The sequence below is a fragment of the Penaeus chinensis genome, chromosome 5 (genome assembly GCF_019202785.1).
Source record: "Penaeus chinensis breed Huanghai No. 1 chromosome 5, ASM1920278v2, whole genome shotgun sequence".
In the NCBI taxonomy this organism is placed as follows: domain Eukaryota; kingdom Metazoa; phylum Arthropoda; class Malacostraca; order Decapoda; family Penaeidae; genus Penaeus; species Penaeus chinensis.
This window is the reverse complement of record NC_061823.1, coordinates 7,284,276-7,286,477: the sequence shown is the minus strand read 5'-3', so window position 1 is coordinate 7,286,477 and position 2,202 is coordinate 7,284,276. Positions and strand designations below refer to the sequence as shown.

At 36.9% G+C, this 2,202-nt stretch overlaps 1 protein-coding gene across 1 annotated transcript in view; it reads left to right on the top strand.

Moving 5' to 3' along the window:
- LOC125025654 (probable very-long-chain enoyl-CoA reductase art-1) overlaps positions 1 to 948 on the top strand; it is a 14,909-nt gene extending 13,961 nt beyond the window's left edge. Inside the window, exon 7 of the mRNA XM_047613762.1 lies at positions 1 to 948. This exon is cut by the window's left edge and continues 38 nt beyond it. Within this exon, the coding sequence (XP_047469718.1) occupies positions 1 to 87 (87 nt within the window). The 3' untranslated portion in view covers positions 88 to 948.
- Positions 949 to 2,202: the final 1,254 nt, after the last annotated feature.

The window sequence follows — 2,202 nt, the reverse complement described above, 5'->3', positions numbered from 1 at the left end:
GTGTGGGCAATGGGAAAGCATCGCAACTACAAGAAGGAATTCAAAAATTACCCTCGTAGGAAGGCTATCATTCCCTTCCTTCTGTAAAACATATCAAATGAAGTTCTTCAAGAGATTTACATCAAATTTCATTATCAAAATAGCTTTTTCATGCTTATACTTCTTGTCTTTAAATATGGTAAATCTATCATGAAAGTGACTGGATATTCTGTGGAGAGAGAAAATTACATCATGTTAATTTTGACACGACTAATGTTTAATATCAATGTAAGTCATTGAATTGCTGTTTGATGTGCATTAAGATAATGGCTAATCCATTTCACACACAAATGGAGATTGTGATTGCTTCATTCTGTTTATTTTAGAATGAAAAGGATGAGACAAGTACCTAATAAGATTCAATTTCACACAATAACAGTTTAGTTGTAAATTAGGCTATAGATGTAAATGTTTGTTTCAGATTATCTGATTTGCAGTGAGGATCCAGGTGCATAAATGTCTTTTCCCTTTCGTTACCTCCAGCACATTCTCAGTGTTTTAGCACATTTTTATTAATATTTTATTGACTGTATATTAAGGGTTAAAATAGAGATGAAAAGAGTTTTTCTGTACCTTCATAGATTTGAATGCAGGTTTATGATATGGTACAGCCAGCATTATAATTTTACAGCTATTCATATATGTACAAATGTAAGGTTAACAACAGTGAAGTAATACATGTCTCCTCTGTATTCTAGAGATGTTTTCTCAGTATTTGCTAACCATTGCCATATAATAAAATAGGTATTAAACTTTAACATATTGGACTTAAGTGATCAGTCACATGCCAAATGATGAACAGCTATACATGTGTGTAGAGGGGGTGCAGTGACTAAATTGATTAAGTGTAGATGGAAGTTTGTATTTGTAAAGAAATTTCATAGAGAAATAAATTTACCCATGAGAAAATTACATTTATTTGATCCAGGATACTTGGTTTATCAGAATTGCATAAGGTTATACTACTTGTTGCATGTATGTGAACAGCTCCCCACACCCTAAAGAAAGAAAGAACGAAAGAAATCCTTTCCTTGCATACTATTTTAACATTTAAAAGTACTTGAGGAAAGGATTCTATTGTAATTATGTAACATTAAGAATTCAGATAATGAGATTTTGTATAAGGTGGATCTCTCATAGTTAATATGGTTCATCAGAAAGGTGCTTTTGCTAATATTAGTGAATATCATGGCCCACTGGTGTTTATTGTGGGGATAATTTGATGCTGATAGAAGGAGCTAGCAACTAATGGTGGTTGATATGTTCAATAGGTGATAGAAGAGAACTGAAAAGCAACAAGAAGAGAAATTACAGTGATGGAGGTCCGAGAAATGAACATCTGGAATAAATATGTGGAAGCTGTATTAAACTCAGTTCAGAGAGGTTACAGGGTGCACAACCCCCAGCAATAGCTATATCTACTTTGTCATATGCAATCACTGTGTCTCTGAGCACCTGATGCTGAGTCAGTCCTACACTGCCCTGCATACATATGTGGTGGATTCTTTGTTGTCCAAAGTGGGAGTTAGTGGACGGCAGCTCCCCATTAGGGGGGTTGCAGTTGACTATACAAAAGCCATGGGAGCCAGGGGCACAGTATTCCCTTGATTAATCACCTTGACGGGTAGACTGTTTCTTTTCCCTACTTATTTTAGGTGCACCATGGATTATTTTACCATTATTAGGAGCAATAAGATCTCCACTCCCATCTTCTGTACAGTTTTCTTCACTGTCTACTCCTCCCCCTCTACCTACTCTTGTCCTTTTACTACTTCCACCTCTGCAAACCTTTTGAGTACCCTCTGAGTACTCAAGTAGGCAAAGTTTCCTTTAGCAGTCGTTCTGATCGTTCACACCTTGTCAGTAACGTCCTAGTCCTGACTGACCTCACTTTCAAACCTATTCCTGCAGACCCTCGCTCCTCTCTTAATACTTTTACTGGAACTGTTTCTGTTCCCCTGACTGATTGTCCCATTTAAGACAAGGACAGATTAGACTGTGAAAATGACCTGACTTATTGACTATGATGCAGTGGCATTACAATGCTACACTATTGCTCTCAGAGGCCAGCATAAGTTCTACACCAACACTGGTAAAATTAGCTTCTGTAGACATGGCGACATCCACAAAGTTTATATTCGTGGAGTGACCTGCCCTGTTCGA